The 22,889-nt window shown below is 44.7% G+C and overlaps 1 protein-coding gene and 1 non-coding gene across 4 annotated transcripts in view; one reads left to right on the forward strand and one right to left on the reverse strand.

Annotated features, from left to right (window-relative positions):
• Positions 1–7,362: 7,362 nt before the first annotated feature.
• Positions 7,363–22,889, forward strand: part of PARL (presenilin associated rhomboid like) — a 34,967-nt gene continuing 19,440 nt past the window's right edge. Inside the window, exons 1-3 of one of the 3 annotated variants that reach the window (XM_049881478.1) lie at positions 7,363–7,535; positions 21,641–21,836; positions 22,344–22,484. In XM_049881478.1, the coding sequence (XP_049737435.1) occupies positions 7,411–7,535; positions 21,641–21,836; positions 22,344–22,484 (462 nt within the window). In that variant the 5' untranslated portion in view covers positions 7,363–7,410. Of the gene's footprint in view, positions 7,536–20,364; positions 20,640–21,640; positions 21,837–22,343; positions 22,485–22,889 lie in introns of those variants that run through there. The other 2 variants (XM_049881477.1, XM_049881476.1) reach the window with 2 other exon arrangements.
• On the reverse strand, positions 20,879–20,985 carry LOC126058117 (U6 spliceosomal RNA). Its single transcript, XR_007513095.1, has one exon. It is a non-coding gene; the product is annotated as a U6 spliceosomal RNA (small nuclear RNA).

A 22,889-nucleotide genomic window follows, 5' to 3' on the forward strand; every position in this document is an offset into this window, starting at 1 on the left:
CCCATGTGGAAAGGGGTAGAAGTTATCCTGACAGGTGACTGCCTTTGACACCTTTCCTCTCCCATCTGATCAGTCTGATTCCAGTTCCTCATTTCTCCTTTGAGGTAAAGTAAGGCGTAGATTAGGGTTAGGGTTAGAGTCAGGGTTAGGGTCAGGGTCAGAGTCAGGGTCAGGGTCAGGGTCAGGGTTAGGGTTTATGCTTTCCTCTCCCCAACCCTAAAGCTCCCTATCTCTCTCTCTCACACACACACACATACATACACACAGTTTTTGTTGCCCGGTGCAGTACTTGGTCCCCTTCATTCATGCCCAACAGCCTTGTATCTTCTTCACATGAGGCAGTGACTCTGTGTTTCTAGACCTGGGTTGGGAGTCTTCAGGGCAAAGTTGGGTCACCTTTAGCCAAGAAGGTGTAATACTCAGCCCCTTCACTGATGTGAGCCTGGAGGGAGGGAACCCAGGGAAAGCCTGGGGATCCCTGGCTTATCCCACCAGCACACTGGGTGTTCTCCGAGCTCCTTTTGGCCCCTGAGCCACACCAGCTACTCTTCTGCAGGCACCATCATCTTGCCCAGCCTGGCCTCCGTGCTCTGGGACCCCAGGTGCTGGGAGATGCCCCGACAGCTCCACCCTGGTCCCTTTCTGGGCAAGGAAGGAAACTTCATGGTCAATGAGGCCTTCCTGCCATTCTCTGCAGGTACTGGGAACTGAGCTGGGTTCTGGATGGTGGGTGGAGGGCATGGTGGGGCAGACACAGGAACAGCCTCCACCCTCTGATCTTTCCCTCTGTTTCCTGGCTCCCGGATGTGCCTGGGAACCAGCTGGCCCGGATGGAGCTCTTCCTGACATTTGTCACCCTGCTTAGGGTCTTTGAGTTTTGAATGCCAGGGAAGCCCGGGGCTCAGGCTGGATTATATCTTTGGGGGCACTCTGCAGCCCCAGCCCCAGAAGACCCCTGTGGCGCCCTGCCCAGTTAGCCCCAGTTGGGATTCCAGGGAGGATGGCCTGAAGCCAGCTAGGTCAGGAGGCCTGTTCCCCATGAGGTCCTTCCTCAGTCTCCCTTGGCTCCTGCAAAGTTGGGGAAGAGGGGAAATAGGGGTTCACCCAGCTCAGCTACTCATGGCTCCCCTAACGCAAGCATGGTGGCACGGAGGGCAGACTTATTAAGGATTCTACAAAAGTTGCTTAGTTTGGGCTGCTCAGCTTTGGCAGGGAAGGATTTTACAAGTTAAGATTTGGCATTAGGTCATTTCACAAGGTTAATTTGAGGCAGAAGGTTTCCAGCAGGTTTTGTGCTGTTGATGATGGTTCTGGATACACCAAAGATGGCAGCTTATTTCCTGCCCTCTCCTGCCCTCTTCTGACCAGAGGGAAGAAGTGCAGCCCTTGCAGGCCTCTGACAGGGAAAGAGCCCCTGCAGAGTTTCCCAACAAATTCTCCATCAAGGACTCCTTTTGCCTGTCCCCAGAGGTCCCCAAGTTTTGAACCATTTGTCTCCAGACAACCCTTGTTTATTTAAACAATTCACGACTTACATTAGGGAAACACAATGAAAATAAAAACGAGATACCACTGTACACCTTGCAGTCAAGTCAATTCCAACTCATAGTGACCCTATAGGACAGAGTAGAACTGCCCCATAGGGTTTCCAAGGGGTGGCTCGTGGATTCAAACTGCTGACGTTTTGGTTAGCAGCCATAGCTCTTAACCACTGTGCCACCAGGGCTCCATACACCTGTTTGAACTTCTAAAAACCAACCAACCAACCCTGACAACCCCAAGTACTGGCAAGGAAGCAGAGCAGCTGAAACTCTCATATACCGCTGGTGGGAATAGAAAATGATACATCTGTGTTGGAGAATGTTTTGGCAATTTCTTATGACATTAAACATATATACCACATGACCCAGCAATCCCACTTCAAGAGAAATGAATATATGTTTGCACAAAAGCATACTGTATGGTTCCATTTTTATGACATTCTTGAAAAGGCAAAGCTATAGGAACAGAAAACAGGTGGTTGCCAGGGGCTGGGAGTGGGGGCAAGGGCTGAGTATAAAGGAACTTTCTGGGGTAATATAAATCTTTTGTATCTTGGTTGTGGTGATGATTGTATGTGTTTGTCAAAACTCATAAAACTGTACACTTAAAAAGGGAAAATACTACTGTATATAAGTCGTATCTCAACAAATCTGATTTTTAAAGAATTACTTTCTCCTTTGTGTTTTTTTAAAAAATATACATAACAAGAAAACAAATGTTTCTAATTAGTAGAATTATCAGTCATTATTGCTGGGCTGGGAGAATTCCAGCCAGAAGTAAGGAGACTTGACATATCAGTTGGAGCCCTGGTGGCACAGTGGTTAAGAGCTCAGCTGCTAACCAAAGGTCGGCAGTTCCAATTCACCACCTGCTCCTTGGAAACCCTATGGGACAGTTCTACTCTATCCTATACAGGTTGCTATGAGCTGGAGTTGATTCAACGGCAATGGGTTTGGTTTATTTGGTCTGACATGTTAATTAGCCTCTGACCTGTCTGCAGGCAAATATACAAATTCCTCTAGGTTTTTTGAAATCTTGAAGCTTATTCACAGATACTCTTACTTTTTTTCTGTGGAATCCTTCCCAGGGCCTGGGGAGTCCAAAACAGGACCCAATGGATTAATGGGGCCCTGGAAGGGCAGTAGAAATCCTAGGACTCTCTTGATTGATTGGTCCCCATACCAGGCCTGTAGCTGAGCTGTTTGTGCCCCAGGCAGGCCCTGGGGTGGAGAAAACAAAGCCAGGCCCTAACTCAAGGGCTTCCTGCCTCACCCTCTGTTGTAGATTGAATTGTGTCCCCACAAAACGGGTATCAATTTGGCTAGGCCCTGACTCCCAGTATTGTATGGTTGTCTGCCATTTCGTAATCTGATTTGATTTTCCAATGTGTTGTAAATTATAACCTCTATGATGTCGATGCTGGGGTCCTGGTGGTGCAGTGGTTAAGAGCTCAGCTGGTAACCAAAAGTTCCGCAGTTTAAATCCACCAGCCACTCCTTGGAAACTCTAGGGCACAGGTCATTATGAGTCAGAATGGAAGGTTTGGTTTATGATGTTAATGAGGCAGGATTAGAGGCAGTTTTTTTTTTTTATGTTAATGAGGCAGGGCTCAGTCTACAAGATTAGGTTGTTTTGGGTCAATCTCTTTTGAAATATAAAACAGAGAAGCTAGCAGAAAGGAGAGGAGCCTCATGCCACCAAGAAAGAAGCACCAGGAGTGGAGCATGTCCTTTGGACCCAGGGCCCCTGTGTTGAGAAGCTCCTAGACCAGGGGAGGATTGATGACAAGGACTTTCTCCAAGAGCCGACAGAGAGAGAGAGAGCCTTCCCTTGGAGCTGGCACCCTGAATTTGGACTTCTAGCATCCTAGACTGTGAGAGAGTAAATTTCTGTTTGTTAAAGCCATCCACTTGAGGTATTTCTGTTGTAGCAGCACTAGATAACTGAGACACACTCCTAGCCCTCTCCGTTAGAGCCCCTGTCTGGCACCTGCAGTATGCTCTTATCCGCCGCTCTACCACCATCCGGCACCCTGTCTTTGATCCTGCCTGGCCTTCAGCATGTTACTAGGAATCGACTGGACGACAATGGGTTTAATGACAATGACCACAGCAGCCATGTGTTGAGTGCGAGCAACCGAACTGGGTACTTGACACACATGAAGTCATTTAATCACCAGAGTGACAAGGTAGGTACCATCATCTGCCTTTATAGGAATAAGAGTCTTGCCCATGAACAATGAGTTAGAAAGTATTAGAATATCAATAAACCTCAGTTTCTTCAACTGCAAATTGGGGCTAATAATGGTAATTCATTTGATCGGTATGAAGACTAAATACCTAGTACAGTATCTGGCACATATTAAGTGCTCAATAAATAGCAAATAATAATAACAACAAATACTTCTATATCTGGAGCATTACCAGCACACCCTCATAGATCCTTCCCCTCATTGTTTCAGCTGACTGAGCCCTGGCTGTTCCCTGAGGACTCTGCTTCTCCTGTAGCCTCTGAATAGAGGCTGCTTGTCCTTCCTATGTCGGTTCAGGGTCTGGTAGGAAACGGCACCCTCGCTCAAACTGAGCAATGAGGAGGGCTTACTAACAGAGAACACAGAAGCCAACCCGTGTGGATGGAGGAGGAATGGAGCCGGGGATTGTTGTTATTGAGTGCCGTTGAGTCGATTGTGACTCACAGAGACCTGTTTGTGACAGAGTAGAATTCGCCAGGTCTTTCACAGTGGGGAAAATAATAATAAACCCACTGCCCTTCATTTGATTCTGACTCATAGCAACCCTATGGGACAGAGTAGAACTGCCTCATAGGGTCTCCAGGGAGCGGCTGGTAGATTCAAACTGCTGACCTGTGGTTAGCAGCTGAGCTCTTAACCACTGCACCGCCAGGGCTCCATTGGGGGGAATAAGTGCCCTAAACTCATTCTCCTCCCACCCTCCAATCTCCTGTTGGTGCCTGCAATTGGCTGGGCTCAGCTGGAAGCCAGAGGGCAAAGGAGCCCATTGACTTGCTCCACAAAAGTCAGCCTCAAGAGGGCTGGAGCAGCATAGGAGAGGAATCTGGAGGGGATGCAGAGAACACCCAGCACATCCCAGCCCTAGATCCCCTGGGTTCTGGAGGTGGGCCACATCCTCTCCTTGCCCTAATGATTCCTCCAGACACTTGTCTGCAGATCACCGTGAGTATGCAGTTCTGTTTTGTTGAGACTTTATCCTTGATCTCTAGCACTTCTTCAGAACTATTACCCACCTTCCCCTTCTTCACTGAAGTCTTGGGATTCCATTCAAATCCTACCATCATCCTGGTGACTCCAGGTCCATATGAGCAACCCAGCCCACACTCAGGGTGCTCAGTTTCTGGGCTTCCTTATCTTTGGTGGCCCCCAGCTTCATTCCTCTCTGGCCATCAGTCCTATGACCACACCTAAGTTCTCATCAGCACCTAGAGAAGCCCTCCCTCTGAAACGGTAAATTCATAGGTCCCGGTTAAGAACTGTGCTCACCAAGTCTCCCTATCAGGAATTCACTGACCATCTTGTAAAGACCCACATCAGAGTCCCCATGCAGAGAACCCAGGCTCCAGCTGTGGCAGTTTTTATACAAGAAAAATAAAGTGAATTAGTTAAGCCTGAAAAAACAAAAAAGGCAGTAGATTCCCTGAGCTTAGTATTCTTCAGTTGAGATGCAAACCACCACATGTAACACATCCACCTGGCCTGTGGCATTGCTACTGTGGCACTTAGGGGTGAAGGGGAACCCACAGAATCATGATGCTAATGCTGCTTGCTGTGTTCTGGCATCTTAGCTTCCTAGTGCTGCTGTAATAAAAATACCACAAAGTGGATGGTTTGAAAGTACAGAAATTTATTTTCTTACAGCTCAGGAAGCTAGAAGTCCAAATTCAGGGCATCAACTCTCTTTCAACTTCTAGTAGTTGCCAACAACCCTTGGGATCCTTGGTGTTTCTGGGTAGATGCATCTGCTTCCATCATCATCCATTGTCATGTGGCGTCTCTCTTTTGCCTGTGTCTGTTTTCCTTTTTTATAAAACACACTTCTCAGAAGGGATTAGGTCTAGGACTCACCCTACCCCAATATGACCTCATTTGACCCAGTGATAACAAAAGAAAACTGTATTTCTGCAAACAAGATCACATTCACAGAGACAGGGTTAGGACTTCAACATAACTTTTTAGGGGACACAATTCAGTCTATAACATGTGGGTAATAAAGTCTTTGTCTCTGACCCAGGAGTCTCCTGTTTTCTGCTATCATCCATGAAACAATCACAGTGTTACTTAATAGCTTATAAGTAGAGGAAAACCGAATCCCAGATTTAATAACTATGTCATAGCCAAAGTGAACTCACTTTTATTTCTCGAATAAGTTGTGCCCTGGTGGACATCACAAATGTTATTCTCTCTGCCTAGAACATTCCAGCCCTTTTCTTCTTTTGGTAACCTCTATCAGTTTCTCTGGGAAGCCTTCTCTCCTGCCTGCCAGCCCTGTCCCCCGACTGGGTTATGTCTCCCTTCTCTGAAGTCTCACAGCTTCCTACGCTTCTCTGATCACAGCACATCTCACAATTGTAATCACCTGGTTATTATCTTGCTCCCCTCTCCCCCCTCAGTAGGAGATCAGAGATGGTGTCTATCAAAATTATACTCCTAGATTTAACACATTGCCTGGCCTACTGTAGGTGCTTAATGAGTATTTATGAATGAGATGCTGTTATAGAGCTACGCATAAAACCAAACCCAACCTGTTTCTGTTGAGTCGGTTCTGACTCAGTGACCCTACAGGGACCGTACAGTACAGAACAGAACTGCCCCATAGGGTTTCCAAGAGCAGCTGGTGGATCTGAACTGCTGATCTTGAGCTCTTAACCACTGTGCCACCAGGGCTCTGAGCTATGCATAAAGTAGTATAGAAGCACGTAGGAAGGGCATCTAAATCAGAGTGGAGGTCTGCGGAAGGCCTCCTAGAAAAGGTGACGCTTGAAGTTGTCCCGAAGGACATGTTGGTTAGGCAAGTGGAGAGGGAGAGAAGGGAATGCATTTAGGGCAGTGAGAGTGATATATGAATGCACAGATGGGAACTAGCCTGGTGCCTTTGAGAAACTGCAAGCGATTTAATATGGCTGGGGGTAGGGGTGGAAGGGGAAACCCTGGTGGTGTAGTGGTTAACTGCTACAGCTGCTAACCATAAGGGTTGGCAGTTCAAATCCACCAGACGCTCCTTGGAAACGACATGGAACGGTTCTACTCTGTCCTATAGACTCGCTATGAATCGGAATGGACAGGATGGCAGCAGGTTTGGTTTTTGGTTTAGGAATGGAGGGATGGAGTGGCAGGAAATAAGGCTGCCTGACAGGCAAGGGCTGAATCACGAAGTTTGAATTTTATCTAGAAAGCCGAATTTTCATTTCCAGCTTGGGTTTCTTGTTAAAGGTATGAGGCATCATATCCTCTTAAGCTTCACAGCCTAACATGAAATGGTAGGATTCAGTAGAGAGAGCAGTAATTTAAGAAAATTCTGTATCTTTGGCCAAGTCTCTTCACCCCTCTGAGCCTCTGAGCCACTGTAACTCAGTGACGATAGTATCTACCTCAAGGGGTGTTTTGTATTCAATGCCATAACTTAGATAAAATGCCTGGTACACGGATTTACTCAATAAATATTCTTTTTCCCTTCTCTTTCTTCTTTCAGCTTCCTGATAGGCCCAGTCCTCCGCTCGGCCGCACGGGGGCGCTCCAGGCCGCTCTTTAGCGCTCCATGGTCCTTCCTGCGCCCCGGAAGTGGTTCCGTGGCGGGGCTGGCCGGGTCGGGCCATGGTGGAGCCGAAGAGGGGAAGATGGCGTGGCGAGGCTGGGCGCAGAGAGGCTGGGGCTGCGGTCAGGCGTGGGCTGCGCTCGTGGGCAGCCGTAGCTGCGAGGAGCTCAGTGCGGCCCTGACCCCGCCACGGCTGCTCGGACGCAGGTAATGGGCGCCGCGCTCGGCTTCTGGCCGCGCATCCTCAGGACGGAGGCCGCCCGGCGTTCGCCGGTGGCTCCCGGCTTTCCGGCTTCTCGGCCGCCCCGAGCCTTCTCTTCCTCACCTTTCGCTGCGTCCGTCCCGGTCAGGGCACAGTGAGCGGCCCAGCTCCCCGCGAGCCCTTTCCCTGGGGAGGGACGTGATCGGAGGGGAACGGCGTCTGGGGGTTAAGTGCGTGCCAGGCCTCCTTATCCTCAGAGGAAAATACTGAACTCGTTTTTCAGAAATGGTGTTTTAGGTGCAAGTTTACAGCGCGAATTATTTCCCTTTCAGAAATTTATACACACATTGTTTTGTGGCATTGACCGCAGTCCCCGCAGTGTGTCAGCACTCTCCCCCGTTCCCTTTATACCCCGGGTCCCGGTGTCCCCTCGCCCAGGTTTCCTGGCCTGCCGTCTTGTCGTCGCTTTTGGGCAGGTGTTGCCCGTCTGGTCTCCTAGACTTCACTGAAGCACGTCCCTCAGGTGTGTTTTATAGTCTAATCTTTGGCTGGAAGGAGTGGCTTCAGTTCTGAGTTAGGGTGTCCGGGGGCCACTCAGGTTTTTTTTTTTTTAAGTCAAGCACCTGAGCTTTCCTTGAAGTTGCACAGCTGGTAAAACGGGAGAGCTGAGATTTTTTTTTTTACTCTTACGGCCTAGTCAGTTATAAAGCCTGTTTCCCTTTGGCAAGTTACCTTCTTTAGCTAAGGTATGCAGGGTGGGAAGAGGACAGCACTTTGCCTCTTGCTGGTATCACTGTCGTAGGAAAGGCTTTTCTTGAAGAATTGAGACAGTGGAATATTTGGTTTCCAGATGATTTGGAAAGAAGACTTGTACTTGCATCTTCCCCCGTAGAAGATGGGTGAGGGGTTCAGTGTATCAGTATTTGCAGCTTTTGCATTAGAATAATGCCATTCTAAATATCACACTGAGGAGTGAAATCTCTCAGTTGTCTACACATCTTAGGTATATCTGACTGCACATTTGTTCCTCATCATTCATCCAGAGTACCCACCCTCCCACTTTTTCACTGAGGGTAGCAAGGACCAGGAGGTGTTTATTAACAGGTGGGCTAGGCTGCAGTAAATTGAGCCTTCAGTATAGAGGAGCCATTGCCTGATCTTAATCACCTGGAGTGCTTGTAGACTATGTTATTTCCTAGATCTGTGCCAGTCCTACCAAATGAGAATCACCAGGGAAGAGTGGAAGAACCTGTATTTCTAACAGGCATTCCAGATGACTCATATCAGGGAATTTGTGAAAAGCTGGGGTGAGCTGTATCTTTAATTTAGTGATGCATCGTAACCTGGGGCTTCCAGCACAATTCTTAAACCCCTGGGGAGGTGGAGAATGAGGAGATTCAAGGTTAACTGTGGAGGTGGTGATAGATTTCAGTGGTCTTAATTCCCTAGTACTCTAAACTGCAAGGTTTGAAGGAGGTGAAAAGCTGAATGTTTATTAGGAAGCAATAGGTGTGTTAAATATTTTTAAGACTTGAGTATACCTCACTGTATTTGATTAATGAAGAGCCGCCAGTAAAAACTGGGGTTGAAGATCACTTGAAAGAACAAATGGAGAATAAAACACCAGCCATTGTATAGCTACTGTGTGACATACGTGCTTCTTACCTGTGGAGGGAAGCCAGAGCAAATAAGTGGTCTCAAAAGAAAATGACTCGTTTCAGGATGACTTCTTGGAGACAGTGAGTTTTGAATACCATCTCAGTTTCTCAGGTATCTGGGTAGAAGAGAAGGGATGGTGTGGCGGTAGGAAATGGAGCCATGGGATGTTGAATAAACAACAGCAAAAAACATTCCTGTCGAGTTGATTCTGACTTGTGGTGACCCTGTGTGTCACAGAATGGAACTGCTCCATAGGCTTTTCTTGGGTGTAATCTTTACAGAAGCAGATGGCTAGGCCTTCCGCAGAGTCGCTGGGTGGGTATGAACCACCAACCTTTAGGTTAGCAGCCAGGTGCAAACTGCCTGCGTCATTTTAAAAAGTTTACCATGGATACTGGAAGTTTGAAAATGACATTTCTGTGATTAAACAGGAAAATGTGCATTACACAAGAATTTAGGTAAGCTTGAAATAGTGCATCTGCCGCCTTCTCTCTGAAGAGAAGCACCTGCAGTTATAGGAAGCAGGAGGTATGTCTTGTACGTAACCTTTATTAGGTCTGTTTTGACTTCCTATAGCTCTTAAAATTAGTACGCAGAAGAGCGATATCAGAGATGCAGTAAAAAGCAGAAGTCTGGCCTAGTCTATCCAATTCTGGTGTAATAGGTCTGAAGTGGGACCAGGAATTTGCATATTTAACAAGCACTGTAGATGGTAGTACAGGGGTCTGCAAACTAGGACCCACTAGCCAAGAATGGTTTTTACTTTTTTTTATTCTTTTAAAGGGTTGTGGGGGAAAAAGAACCCAGTAATATATGACAGAGATGTTAAGTGGGTCCACAAAGTCTGAATATTTACTGTCTGTCCCTTTTACAGGAAAAGGAGAAAGTGTAGGTTCTTCAAAAATTTCACTGTTATCAGATTTCTGGCAACACTTCTGAAGGACGCGGTGTAGGACTGAAAGTAGGAATCCGCCCAGTCTGTCAGGTGTGTGGGACTATCCAAAGGAAGAAAATAGCACTTACACGGCTTAGTTTTCTGGATTGAGGTGACAGTCTTAATATATCTTTAGGCAAACACTTGAAAACTAAGCAAACCAAGCATATTAAGTTATTTTCTCTGTATAACTCACTGTCTGTTAACTCCAGGTGAATTTTAAGAGAATAATTTTGAAGTACGTAATTTTGCATAGTTTATGTAGACCCCCCCCCCCCACCGCATACATCTGTTTTCTTTTCCGTGGCATGAATCTTTGTGTTCTTGGACACGTCTTGTGTCCGTGTGAACAGGAGACCATTTCTGCTCCTAAGCTGTTGTATGTCCGTCCGTTCACACAGGTCCTTAGTGATATAGACGTTAGTGCTGGCCTGTTTGTACTCCTTTCCAAGTTGCATTGTCTTTCTCCTCATACTCTGAAGACAATTCACTTCATGAGACCATGTGTTACCTCACTTTGCATTAAGCCAACAAATATTGGGATATGACTTTTTCTTTTAAAAGTTATGGGATCACATTTAAAAGACTGAGCTGTAACAGTTGTGTGGCAAGTTTAGTAAGTCAGGTGTTCATGAGCTCGTCCCGCTCAGTGTGTTAAACTGCTTCCACTCCCCTAGTTACTGCCCGAGGAACCGAAGCAGCAAAGCTGAAATGCAGGCCTGCCTTCGTGAAGTTATTTCTAAGCTTCAGGGGACCCTCTGGTCTCCCTGTGTCTGTTTATTTGTGTTGCTTCACTTTGTTTTCCAAAGTTTTCTTAGGTAAGTCACAAGTCATGTATCGTTCCATCTTATATGTCCATCTGAAATGGGTAGAGCTAAAGAACCTAAACCTGTGAATAAGATCTCAAAATTTGCTACTAGAGACATTTATGCTTTTCCAGGTTTGCTCTGCGTTTTAAGAACTTTAAAACAGGAGAGAGAACGTGTCTTATCACAAAATGTGTGACCAGTGTACTATTACCTTTAAAATAGAAGGAGAGAGAACGTGTCTCATCACAAAATGTGTAACCACTGTACTCTAACCTTTAAAACAGGAGAGAGAGTGTCCTTCATCACAAAATGTGTGACCATTGTACTTATTACCTTTAAAACAGAAGGAGAGAGAATGTGCCTCGTTGCAAAATGTGTGACCAGTATACTATTACCTTTAAAAGTGCTTTGGAAAAAAAAATTTTTTTAAATTTTATTTTGTTGAGAATATACACAGCAAAACATACAGCAGTTCAACAGTTCCTTTATGTACCATTTAGTGACATTGATATTCTCACCCCCTTTTTTGAGTTGTTCCTCCCCATTGACAAATTCACTGCCCCCAAGGTTCCTATCTAATCTTTTCGGTTTGATCCTATATAGACCTTAAAAGAGCATAATGGTCAAGGCAGACATTTTTTGATAGCTAAGATAAACCGTTATTTGGTTTTAAGAAGACTTCAGGGGATTTTTTTTTTTTTACGGTTTAAAGATGGTCTCGGCAATAATTTCAGGGGTTTGTCCAACCTTCATATCTCCAGGAAGTCTGGAGCCTGTAAGAATTTGAAATTCTGTTTTGCATTTTTCCTTTTTTGATCAGGATTTTTCTATAGAATCTTGGCTCAAAATGTTCAGTAATGGCAGTTCTTCTGATCTCATAGCAAAGGAGGCAGTTGTCGATGGAGGCAGTGAGCCACACATTCCATAGCCTCGTGCTATCCCTGATTGTCCTTCCTCTTGCTCCAGGGGAATAGAGACCAGTTGTATTAGTCAGAATCGACTCAATGGCAATGGGCTTTTTGATTGTGCCTTGGATGGCCACTTGCAGACTGTCTAAAACTGTTCTTAAGCCAACAGAAAACCCAATTCAGACCAACCTAAGCAGTTAAGGGAATTTATTAGTTTGTACAGTAGAAAAGTCCAGAGGTAGTACTGGCTTCCGGTGAGGTAAGATCCCATGTCTCAAATTGTCACCAGGATCCCATTTTTCTCCAGGGCTTGGTTCTGCTTCCTAAATGTTGACTTTATTCTCTCAGCATGCTGCTGCCTCCTTGTGGTTGTAGGATAGCTGCCAGCAGCATGTGGGGCTATGTATTTCTATGTTCAAATCCAGCAGAAAAACTTGTCTTCTCCAATATCACAAACAAAATCTTGAATTTTCAGCAGATCTGATTGGCTGACATTGGACACACCCACCCTTGAATCCCTTGAAGTTGCCAGGGCATGGGATGTGCAGGTTGGTTTAAGCCTGTCAGGAGCTTTGCCGGAATGGCTGGAAATTCCAGGGTACTGTTAGGAAGGGAAAGGAGACCTGTGGCACAGTGGTTAAAGCGCTCGGCTGCTAACCAGAAGGTTGGCCATTTGAACCTACTAGCCACTCTGGGAGAAAGATGTGGCAGTCTACTTCCATAAAGATTAGAAATAAAGATTACAGCCCTGGAAACACTGAGGCATTTCCACTCTGTCCCACAGGGTTGCTATGAGTCAGAATCGACTCGATAGCAATGGGTTCGGTTTGGGGTTGGTTAGGAAGGAGAGAAGGAGCTGCTAACAGAAAGATCAGCTATTTGAACCCACCAGCTGCTCCGTGGGAGAAAGATGTGGCAGTCAGCTTCCCTAAAGATTTACAGCCTTGGAAACCCTATGGGGCAGTTCTGCTCTGGCCTATAGTGTTGCGATGAGTTGGAATTGACTTGGCAGCAATGGGTTCGGTTTGGGGTTGGTTAGGAAGGGGAGAGAGAGCATGGATGCTGGGAGTCAGCCAGTAAATGCTCAGCAGAGTCTGCCCCAGTGCAGCTTTTGTACTGGAGCTTTTTGCTTTGTTACCTAGTTGAACAAGATTAATTTGCAGATAACAAACTTTTCTAGTTCAAGTAGAAATTGAGTGGATTGCAAACTTGTTTGACTATGGGGGGGCGGGGTTCAGCTTCTAGCTCCCCATTAAAAATGTAAAAACCATTCTTAGCTGGAGGGCCTTCAGGCCATAGTTTGTCAACCTCTAATCTAGGAGTTTGTTAGAAAAGCACAATCTCAGACCTACTGAATTAAAATCTGGTTTAACAAGATCTTCAGGTAATTTGTATGTAGATTAAAGTTTTTCCCAGACCTGTGGTGAGAATCACCTGGGAGCTCTTGAATTACTGCTGTTTAGGCCCCACCCTGGGGTTTAGAATTTATTGGTATGAGTGGCACTGTGGTGTGGTGTTCTTAAGAGCTCACCAGGGAATTCTGATGTGTAGCCAGGGTGGAGAAATAACTGCCACAACTGGTGTGGTAGGTTAAAGCCATGGCCACAGTATTTTGCAGCTCTTCTCATCCAGAATGGAGTCTGTTTCCCACCCACTGAAGCTGCGTTGCCCTTGTGACTGCCTTTGACCAGTAGCATGTGGCAGAAGTAATGTGTGAACTCCAGAGCCTGGGCCTCACGAGGCCTTGCAGCCTTTGCCTTTGCCTTCTTGGAACACTCCCGCTGCGTGGTAGGAAGTCCCCGCCAGACTACTGAATGCCCAGAGGCCATGTGCAGGGAGATGTCCAGCCCAGCCGACAGCCAGCAGCACAAAGGCTGCAGATCCGTGAAGCCATCTACACTCCAGCTCCAGTCGAGCAGTCAGATGACAGTGGCTGCATGAGTGAGTCCAGCAGAAGAGCCCAGCTGAGTGCAGATAATCTACAGGATACATTCATGTGCCACATAATGTCCTTTCGGGCAGCACCCGACCTCACGTATGTCCTTGGTACCATAATGTTATAATAGAGTTCAGAAGCCCTGACCAAAGAATGGGACAAATATCGGAGAAGGACCTGTAAAAATGACAGAGGGCGGCATCTGACCCCTCTGACTCACAAGGGGGAGGGAGAATCGATCAGCAGCCCAAGGTTGATTCCTATGAGAGGAGCCCTGGTGGTGCAGTGGTGAAAGCGATTGCTAACTGAAAGTTCAGTGGTGGAAACCACCAGCGGCTTTGCTGGGGATAGACGTGGCAATCTGCTAACGTGGACGTTTACAGCGTTGGAAACTCTATGGGGCGCTGTGAGTCGGAATCAGATGGCAGTGGGTTTGGTTTTTTGGGTTATCAGCAATAAATGAGATAACCGGGAAACTGCTGCCAAATCAGGATCTGCTGAGCCAAGAAGGAACGGAGCTACCTCCACTGTTCTTGTTAGAAAACTGAGGCACCACTCCCGCCTTCCCCTCTCAAACTTGGGTCTCAATTCATGGCCTTGCGCCATTGTATCCGGTTAGCTGATTGATCACCTAACTGCACGGAGACCTGGGAAAAAAGTTTTTAGCTTTTCACTCCCTGCAGCGCATGAATGCTCACTAGGTAATGGATTTAGATGTTCGATGAGCCAGTACAGTATCTAATTCTGTCCAACAAGGTCTGTATGCCTAACTGTTGTTAGGTGCCTTCTCAGTATATATACTGTATCTGATAGTTCTGAACTTGACTTGGGGCCAACTTGATATTTAACATGCTGTCAGTGTCCCCCACACTTAATCTCTGGTGCAATTTTCAAGGTAGATAATTATCCTAGGCAAAAGGTCAGGCCTTGCTTCAAAGCCAGACTCTCCACCTGGTGTGGTTTGTGTTCCTTTTCAGGCATTGTGCTTCAGAACTTAGAGTTGATTAGATGTGGAAGAAAGAGTCTTTGATTAGAACCTGATAGTATTAAGCTGTTGGAAATATAAAGGAGTCTCATCCTTCATATTTCTCAGCCTAACAGGAAAGAAGTAAAGGTAGAAACGATACTGGATTATAACTTGTGGTCTTTATAGTAAATGTATTCCCATTACTTTATATCACACCTTTGTTTTGGCCTTTATAAAGTGGTGTCTTGATTACCTGTTACTTTTATTTAGCAGATGTAGCTTGAAGTTACTTTGGAATATTTAATAAAAAATCAATTTCTGTTGTGCAGGATTAACATCTGTTACTTTAAGGATTATATCAGTTGGGAATGCCTTTGGCTGTAAGTAAACTGATGGTTGTTTAAATAAATGGGGGGGTATTTATTCACAGTGGTTAAGAGCTTAGCTGTTAACCAAAAGGTCGGCAGTTCTAATCCACTGGCTGCTTCTTGGAAACCCTATGGGACGCTTCTACTCTGTCTTGTAGGGTTGCCATGAGTTGGAATCAACTCGGCTGCATTAGGTAGGTAGGGTAGGAAGATGATTGGAGGTAGGTGGCTACTGTCTTTGGCTTAGTGGCTCAAACATGTCAAGGCTAGTATCTAAAGCCTTCGTCTCTTGGCATTTGAGATGACTGCCTCAGCTCTGGGGATTACATTCATATTTGAGGCAGAATGAGGAGGGTTGACATCATTTTTATCAGGTAAACAAAACCTTTCCAGGAGGCTCCCTGGAGTCTCATTTGGCCAGAACTGTGTGACATGGCCAACTCGGGCCATAAGGGAGACTGGAAAAGTGAATATGTTTATTTTTCCCAACCTCTACAGAAAAAAGCAGGCAAGGAAAAGGGATTGGAAATAGATTTGGAATTAGCTATTCAACAGTGTTTGCCAAAGGACATTCAGAAAGCTGTTAACAGTGAGTTCAGAGTCATTTAGGGCAACGTTAGCATTGTTTGAATAAGTACATAGTTTCCAAATAGATTATTTTAAAAGGAGTAGAACTTATTTGAAAGTATAAATTCTGGATTATTAAAAGTGTCAGGTCAAATTACTTTATCGCCCTCCAGCCCCATGGAGTTTCTGAGAAGTTGAGCAGAGGAATGGAGTTGGTTTTAAAGAGAGAGCAGGATTCTAGGCAAATAATAGTAATAATGGTTACATGATTTTTCTGAGCTACATTTGTTTCCAAATGCCTACTAGAAAATTCCATGTGCATATTCTCCAAGCATCTTTTTTAATGCTAAAAATAGTTTATTGAGGTATAATTTACATATGGTAAAACGTATAGGTCTTAAGTACACCATCTCTTCACTTATCGACTGTCTCATCTGACATCTTTTATTTACGACAATAGTAAGAAGTCTACTGTTCGACTATTCTGTACATTAACGACATACATCTGGCAGTGACAAATGCTGAGGTACAAGGCAAGAGTAGCGAGAGTAATGCTGGCTGTGATGGTTAAGGTTATGTGTCAGCCTGGCTGGGCCATGATTTCAGTGGTTTGGCAGTTATGTAAGGATGTAGTCATCTTCCATTCTGTGATCTGATGTGGTCATCCTCCATTTTTGCGTAACGACCTGGTCTTTGGAACCTAACCGTGTTAATATGTGAGGAGTGGGTGTATGTTGTTGTGTGCCTTTGAATTGATTCCAACTCATAGTTGGACCCTATATGACAGAATAGAACTGCCCCATAGGGTTTCCTACACTGAAATCTTTTTTTAAACATGTTTGAATGTATCTGAGGAGAATCAGGAGACAGGTTAAAGATTGAGAAGAAAGAAAGAATAATTGATACAGTTAAGTCCCAGTGGAAAGTGATTGGCTTTAGACAGAAGGGAGCCCCCTTCTGGTTTAACAGTGAAGGGGCAAAAAAAAAAAAAAAAGAAAAACCTGTTGCCATAGAGTTGATTCCAACTCATAGCATCCTACAGGACAGAGTAGAACTACCCCCGTAGGGTTTTCAGGGAGCTGCTGGTGGGTTTGAACTGCTGACCTTTAGGTTAGCAGCTCTAGCTCCTAACCACTGTGCCACCAGGGCTAACAATGGAGAAAGTTGAGTGTTAATAAAACCAGAAGTTGAAGAAGTTCCTGTTGATAGCTTCCATTTCCTTTGGGAAGCAGAAGGCAGGATCATTCCAAAGAGAAAAAGAGTTCAGGGAAGGGGTAGAGTTGAGGGCTTGAAGTATTGAAGATTGACATTAGCTCTTGGGCCCTTTCCTAGAGAGCTTCCTAGGGGAATGTGTAAGGAAGCCCTGAAAACTCACTGAAGGTTGAGATGATGCATTTGTAGCAGCACCATTCCATGCAGTTGTGTAATAAAAACCAAACGCGTTGATGTCGAGTCAATTCCGACCCCATAGGGCAGAGCAGAACTGCTCCGTGGGGTTTCCAAGGAGTGGCTGGTGGAGTAGAACTGCTGATCTTTTGGTTAGCAGCTGTAGGGTTTCCAAGGAGCGGCTGGTGGATTGGAACTGCTGATCTTTTGGTTAGCAGCCAAGCTCTTAACCACTGTGCCACCAGGGCTCCAAACAAAGATCTAAGGCTGTAGTATTCCCTTAAAACTTTTCAGTGGTTCCTAGCGCCTGGTGAAAAAGTCCAAAACTCATTAAAATGATATAGGTAGTGTTGGCGCTAGCTAACCTACCTTTAAGGAGTTGTCTGTACTCAATCTTTTCCTCCCCTTCATGACACAGACACCATGTTGCCCAGCCATACTGGGCTATTGGCTGTTTTAACCTTCTGCCTGCATGTGGGGGCCTGCTCTGGCCCACTGGAGGGTCTGCATAGAAAAGTATAAAACAATATGAGCTTCTTGTAACCAGGAAGAGAGCATTTGAGATGATGAGAGGTTCTTGCAGCCTCTAAGAGGGCACTTGGGGACTACTGAGTGAGAGAGCTGCAGCTTATTAAAACAAAGTGCTCGAAGTTAAGTAAACTGTTGTTGTAACCCAGACACGAGGAAAAGGACCAGACCAGGAAGGAAAAAGGTTTTTGCAGGGTTGGTTTTTCATAGCGTGAGAAGAATAAAGGAGAGAGCTCCGATGACCACTTCTGGGTTTTCAACCTCAGTGACAGAACTGTCAGACCACTGATAGAATGAAGTCAGAATAGAACTGTTTGTAGAGAAGGATGAGTTAGTTCCTTTTTTTTTTTTTGTTTAAATAGGTTTGAAATAATTTGGAACCTATCCAAACGGAAACTCTCAATATATAGTTGGAAATATAGCGCTAGAAAACCGAGGTTAGGAACGAAGACATATATTTTGAATCATTTACCTGCTTAGAAGTCATTCAAGCCACGAAAACGAATTTATTCTTTTATTCAGTGAAAACGTAAGCAGCATCTTTTTTCAGGGACTGGGTCATAAAGATGAAAAGGCCTGGTGAAGCTCTGCTTTCCAGGAGCTTTGAGTCTAGTGGAAGAATAGTATGTTCAGGATATAGTGCAAACAAACAGGAAGGGGCCTCTACGTGATTGATCTAGGAAGCTAGTTTTACAAAAGAAAAATAAAAATGCTTCAAGAATTTATGTGAGTCGAGTGTGAAGGAGAGTGCATAAAGGAACTCTTGGAACCTCTGAGGCATCAGGTGAATTAAAGATCAATTCAAAGATGAAGAGGAGGGATTGCCATCTTACAGAATCTAAGCTAGGAGTTGTGATCAGTAGTTTCAAAATTTTTTTTTTAATTGTGCTTTAAGTGAAAGTTTACAAATCAAGTCAGTCTCACACAAAAACCCATCGCACCTTGCTACACACTCCCAATTACTCTCCCCCTAATGAGACAGCCTGCTCTCTCCCTCCACTCTCACTTTTTGTGTCCTTATCGCCAGCTTCTAACCCCCTCCACCCGCTCATGTCCCCTTCAGGCAGGAGATGCCAACATAGTCTCAAGTGTCCACCTGATCCAAGAAGCTCACTCCTTACCAGCATCCCTCTCCAACCCATTGTCCAGCCCAATCCATGTCTGAAGAGTTGGCTTTGGGAATGGTTCCTGTCCTGGGCCAACAGAAGGTCTGGGGGCCATGATCACCGGGGTCCTTCCAGTCTCAGACCATTACGTCTGGTCTTATGAGAATTTGGGGTCTGCAACCCACTGCTCTCCTGTTCCCTCAGGGGCTTTCTGTTGTGTTCCCTGTCAGGGCAGTCATCGGTTGTAGCTGGGCACCATCTAGTTCTTCTGGTCTCAGGATGATGTAGTCCCTGGTTCATGTGGCCCCTTCTGTCTCTTGGGCTCGTAATTGCCTTGTGTCCTTGGGTGTTCTTCATTCTCCTTTGATCCAGGTGGGTTGAGACCAATTGGTGCATCTTAGATGGCTGCTTGCTAGCGTTTAAGACCCCAGACGCCACTCTTCAAAGTGGGATGCACAATGTTTTCTTAAAAGATTTTATTATGCCAATTGACTTAGATATCCCCTGAAACCGTGGTCCCCAGACCCCTGCCTCTGCTACGCTGGCCTTCGAAGCATTCAGTTTATTCAGGAAATCTTTGCTTTTGGTTTAGTCCAATTGTGCTGACCTCCCCTGTATTGTGTGCTGTCTTTCCCTTCACCTAAAATAGTTCTTATCTACTATCTAATTAGTGAATACCCCTCTCCCACCCTCCCTCCCTCCCCCCCTTGTAACCACAAAAGAATATTTTCTTCTCAGTTTAAACTATTTCTCAAGTTCTCATAATAGTGGTCTTATACAATATTTGTCATTTTGCAACTGACTGATTTCACTCAGCATAATGCCTTCCAGGTTCCTTCATGTTATGAAATGTTTCACAGATTCCTCACTGTTTGTCAATGCGTAGTATTCCATTGTGTGAATATACCATAATTTATTTATCCATTCATCCGTTGATGGGCACCTTGGTTGCTTCCATGTTTTTGCTGTTGTAAACAGTGCTGCAGTAAACATGGGTGTGCATATATCTGTTCATGTAAAGGCTCTTATTTTTCTAGCATATATTCCAAGGAGTGGGATTGCTGGATCGTATGGTAGTTCTATTTCTAACTTTTTAAGGAAGCGCCAAATCGATTTCCAAAGTGGTTGTACCATTTGACATTCCCACCAGCAATGTAGAAGTGTTCCAACCTCTCCACAGCCTCTCCAACATTTATTCTTTTGTGTTTTTTGGATTAATGCCAGCCTTGTTGGAGTGAGATGAAATCTCATTGTGGTTTTGATCTGCATTTCTCTAATGGCTAATGATTGTGAACATTTCCTCATATATCTGTTAGCTACCTGAATGTCTTCTTTAGTGAAGTGTCTATTCATACCTTTTGCCCATTTTTTAATTGGGTTGTCTTTTTGCAGTTGAGTTTTTGCAGTATCATGTAGATCTTAGAGATCAGGTGCTGATCAGAAATGTCATAGCTAAAAACTTTTTCCCAGTCTGTAGGTAGTCTTTTTACTCTTTTGGTGAAGTCTTTGGATGAGCAAAAGTATTTGATTTTTAGGAGCTCCCAGTTATCTAGTTTTTCTTCTACATTCTTTATAATGTTTTGTATACTGTTTATTCCATGTATTAGGGCTCCCTATTTTTTCTTCCATGATCTTTATTGTTTTGGATTTTATGTTAATGTTTTTGATCCATTTTGAGTTAGTTTTTGTGCATGGAGTTGAGGTATGGGTCTTGTTTCATTTTTTTGCAGATGGATATCCAGTTATGCCAGCACCATTTGTTAAAAAGACTGTCTTTTCCCCATTTAACTGTTTTGGGGCTTTTGTCAAATATCAACTGCTCACATGTGGACGGATTTATGTCTGGATTCTCAATTCTGTTCCATTGGGCCATGTATCTGTTGTTGTACCGGTACCAGGCTGTTTTGACTACTGTGGCGGTATAATAGGTTCTAAAATCAGGTAAAGTAAGGCCTCCCACTTTGTAGTTCTTTTTCAGTAATGTCTTGTTTATCCGGGGCCTCTTTCCCTTCCATATGAAATTGGTGATTTGTTTCTCCATCTCATTAAAGAATGTCGTTGGGATTTGGATCGGAATTGCGTTAAATGTATAGATCGCTTTTGGTAGAATAGACATTTTTATAACGTTAAGTCTTCGTATCCATGAGCAAGGTATGTTCTTCCACTTATGTAAGTGTCTTAAAAATATGGAACGCTTCACGCATTTGCGTGTGATCCTTGCACAGGGGCCATGCTAATCTTCTCTGTATCATTCCAATTTTAGTATATGTGCTGCCGAAGCAAGCACAGTTTCAAATGTTTTGAGGAGGTCAAGCTATAAGGACTCAAACAAGAAAGCCTCTTACAGATAGATTTGGTGAATGGCCCCCAAAACTGGTAGTGAAATAAATGGGAAGTGAGGTGGGAGGAATCCATCAATTTATAATGATCAGGACTTACAAAAGGGAATACTTATTTGAATTTGGGATAGGGTCAAGGATAGTACTTACACTTAAATTTTTTTTTCCTGGAAATTGACCAAACTTCAAACAGTAACAAAGCCATTCAGTGCTGAATCAAACTGACAAGAGTTCTTCAGCTTATTTTAGGGGACTGCTTTGATTCTTTCTGTGTGGAGGGTGGGTACAAATTATTTAGTTGATGGATGCAGAGTAACAGCCTGAGCGCTCCTCCATGGCTGTAGATGGTGTTGCACCTTTTCCAGAAAAGTACAGTTGGATGTTTTGTCTTTGGCTCCTACCCGGGATGGGGGCTCCTGGGCAGCTCCTACCCAGGACGGGGGCTCCTGGGCGGCTCCTACCCGGGACCGGGCTCCTGGCTCTTTTGGGGGCACAGAGTGAGAAGACACTGAGAGGGTGGAGATGCAGACCAAGTGGGGAGGCTCATGGAGGCTGATACTTGGAGGATGCAGCTCTATTTCTAATCTGTTATTTCCTCCATAGGTTTAACCTCTTTATTCAGCAAAAATGTGGATTCAGAAAAGCACCCAGGAGGGTTGAACCTCGAAGATCAGACACAGGGACAAGTGGGGAAGCGTACAAGAGAAGTTCTTTGATTCCTCCTGTAGAAGAAACAGTCTTTTCTCCGTCTCCCTATTCTATAAGGACTCTTGTAAAGCCTTTATTTTTTACTGTTGGGGTAAGAGCTTATGTCACTGAGACTTACCTACCTTGCTACAGGTGCGGTGTTAAAGTACCATTTGCCCTAATAGGATCCCTTAAAGTAAGGACGCATGGGATCAAAAGGGTCTAGGCAGCCAGGGTCATGAATTCTGATTATAGGAGAACATGAATTTAATAATTGCTATTAGAATCCAGCTAAGTTATGTACACCCTAGAGAAACAACTTACTGGTCCCTTATTTGGTATAACATCTGAAGTAATACTAAGTTGGTATTTTGAATTTTATCTGGAAACCCCTAGCTTTAAACAGGCCCGGAGGGTATTGTGAGGTTAGTAAATGGGAAGTGGCTAAATGTCCTTTTCACCTGATAGGTGGTGGTTGACACATGCCTGATACACATCAGTGCTGTGCTGGGTGCTGCTGTTCTCGGTTGTTCAACGTCGTGAAAATGAAATGTTGTCCTTGGAAACATGTAGAGATCTACTTGTAAATTTATTTTGTAATGTGTGTAATTTTATATAGTTCACAGGCTGCGCATTTGGGTCAGCTGCTATCTGGCAATATGAATCCCTGAAATCCAGGGTCCAGAGCTATTTTGATGGTTTAAAAGCTGATTGGTTGGACAGCATAAGACCACAGAAGGAAGGGGACTTCAGAAAGGAGGTAAAGATAAATATGCCTTTCTTCTCGTTGATCACATTTTTATTTTTTATGTTTAACTCTGTGTGTGTGTGTGTGTGTGTGTGTGTGTGTGTGAGTTTTAGGTGAAAGTTTTACAGCTCAGGTTAATTTCTCATTCAAAAATTTATACCCATTGTTTTGTGACAGATCAGTGTTTGAAGTCTGATTCTTTTTGAAGAGTTTTAAGTTAATAGCAACATTAGATGCTATTATTCACAGCGGTAGGTAGGAAGTCAGGCACTTAATACTGCCCTCCAGAATCATTTGATCACAAAACCCAAACCAAACCCACCGCAGTTGAGTCAACTCCAACTCATAGTGGCCCTATAGGACAGAGCAGAACTGCCCCAAGGAGTGGCTGGTGGATTGGAACCACTGAATTTTTGG

This window comes from Elephas maximus, chromosome 1 (assembly GCF_024166365.1).
Source record: "Elephas maximus indicus isolate mEleMax1 chromosome 1, mEleMax1 primary haplotype, whole genome shotgun sequence".
Classification (NCBI taxonomy): Eukaryota; Metazoa; Chordata; class Mammalia; order Proboscidea; family Elephantidae; genus Elephas; species Elephas maximus.